The sequence below is a fragment of the Bactrocera latifrons genome, unplaced genomic scaffold (assembly GCF_001853355.1).
Source record: "Bactrocera latifrons isolate USDA-ARS-PBARC rearing strain unplaced genomic scaffold, ASM185335v1 scaffold_2507, whole genome shotgun sequence".
Taxonomy (NCBI): domain Eukaryota; kingdom Metazoa; phylum Arthropoda; class Insecta; order Diptera; family Tephritidae; genus Bactrocera; species Bactrocera latifrons.
The window spans coordinates 445-1,685 of NW_017536083.1; the positions used below are offsets into that span (position 1 = coordinate 445).

The 1,241-nt window shown below is 30.1% G+C and overlaps 1 protein-coding gene across 1 annotated transcript; it reads right to left on the reverse strand.

Annotated features, from left to right (window-relative positions):
* Window positions 1-246: 246 nt before the first annotated feature.
* On the reverse strand, window positions 247-1,190 carry LOC108969396 (very long-chain specific acyl-CoA dehydrogenase, mitochondrial-like; the record flags this gene model as incomplete). Its single annotated transcript, XM_018934083.1, is given in 2 exon segments — window positions 247-568; window positions 1,010-1,190. Coding segments are annotated over 2 exon segments (204 nt in total), but the record flags the coding sequence as incomplete, so codon positions are not given.
* Between the last annotated feature and the right edge of the window lie 51 nt (window positions 1,191-1,241).

The following is a 1,241-nucleotide window of genomic DNA, read 5'->3' on the forward strand; positions in this document are numbered from 1 at the left end:
CAACCATCAACCATCGTATTACGGGATGAAAATAATTTTTACATAAAATGTATTATATTAAAATATTAATTTCGAGGAGGTTGACTGGAAATTGTGATGCTAAGTGTAATTAAAAATAGAGTTCTTTTAAACATAACACGCACTCTCTTACGCAATAAACTGAAGACTAATCGAAAGTATATAGCTTATAGAATATGCAAACTCTGGGTTCTCTTCTTTTCCCGGTGCAATTATTAGGTAGACAGGTACATAGTATATAAGTCATTTATATATGTATATACGTTGAAAAGAACGAGAAGAAACTGAAAGTACAGTGAGTTTCATAAATTAATTAGTGAGGTTCCTCATATACATAGCTTTAGAGAAAAAACTTTTAATCAAAATATATAAGTGTAAAAAAAATATAAAATATAAAAGTCGCAAAGAATCGTCAATTAGTAATGACATGAGTCGTGTTAACTCCTCCCTTATTACAGACTTCTCTGGCTATTTCTTTCATTACGTTAATCATTTCCAGTTCAGATTCTGCACTTGTATTTCGAAGATTATCCATACATCGGTTTGATGCCTGAAAAGTGAGTTTATTCCTCTTTTAAAAATGATACATGTATACATATATTTTTTTAATTTTTGGTTATTGCTAACCAAATTGCAAAGTAAACATTGTTACAAAAATTCGTTTTCATAACGCATTTTACTAATACAAATATATATATATTTTTTTTTGAATACAAGTCTTTGTTTTAATTTTCAATTAATTAATTTTCTATACATAGCCAACAAATTGTTTAGTGACCCGAGAATGACTATAATAAATGAGATATATCCTATAGTACATTAGTGCATAATTCATTATGTCCCGTTAACTCAGTTCAAGCGTAGTTGCTCTTACATTGGTGAAGCAAAAGTGTTCAGCTAATAATAATAGTCTAATGATATACTTAAAACCCTAAATTTCTCAGCGAAAATTTATTGAATTAAAATTACTAAAAAATACATTGTAAATTACCTGAATGCATAAAACTTTGGTCATATTCAACTCGTGCTGTGCAGTAGTTTAATTTAATTGCCCGCGACGTACGAGACAATGTAACTACCATTGAATATATATCGATTGCAGCATTTGATAAACGTTTCAATATATATTGCTCATTGATGATGTTTTTGCCATACTTAACCAGAAGGCGTTCGTTGTGCGCTGGGTTTGGGACCCGCCACGTAAAAAACGCCCCCAATGAAAA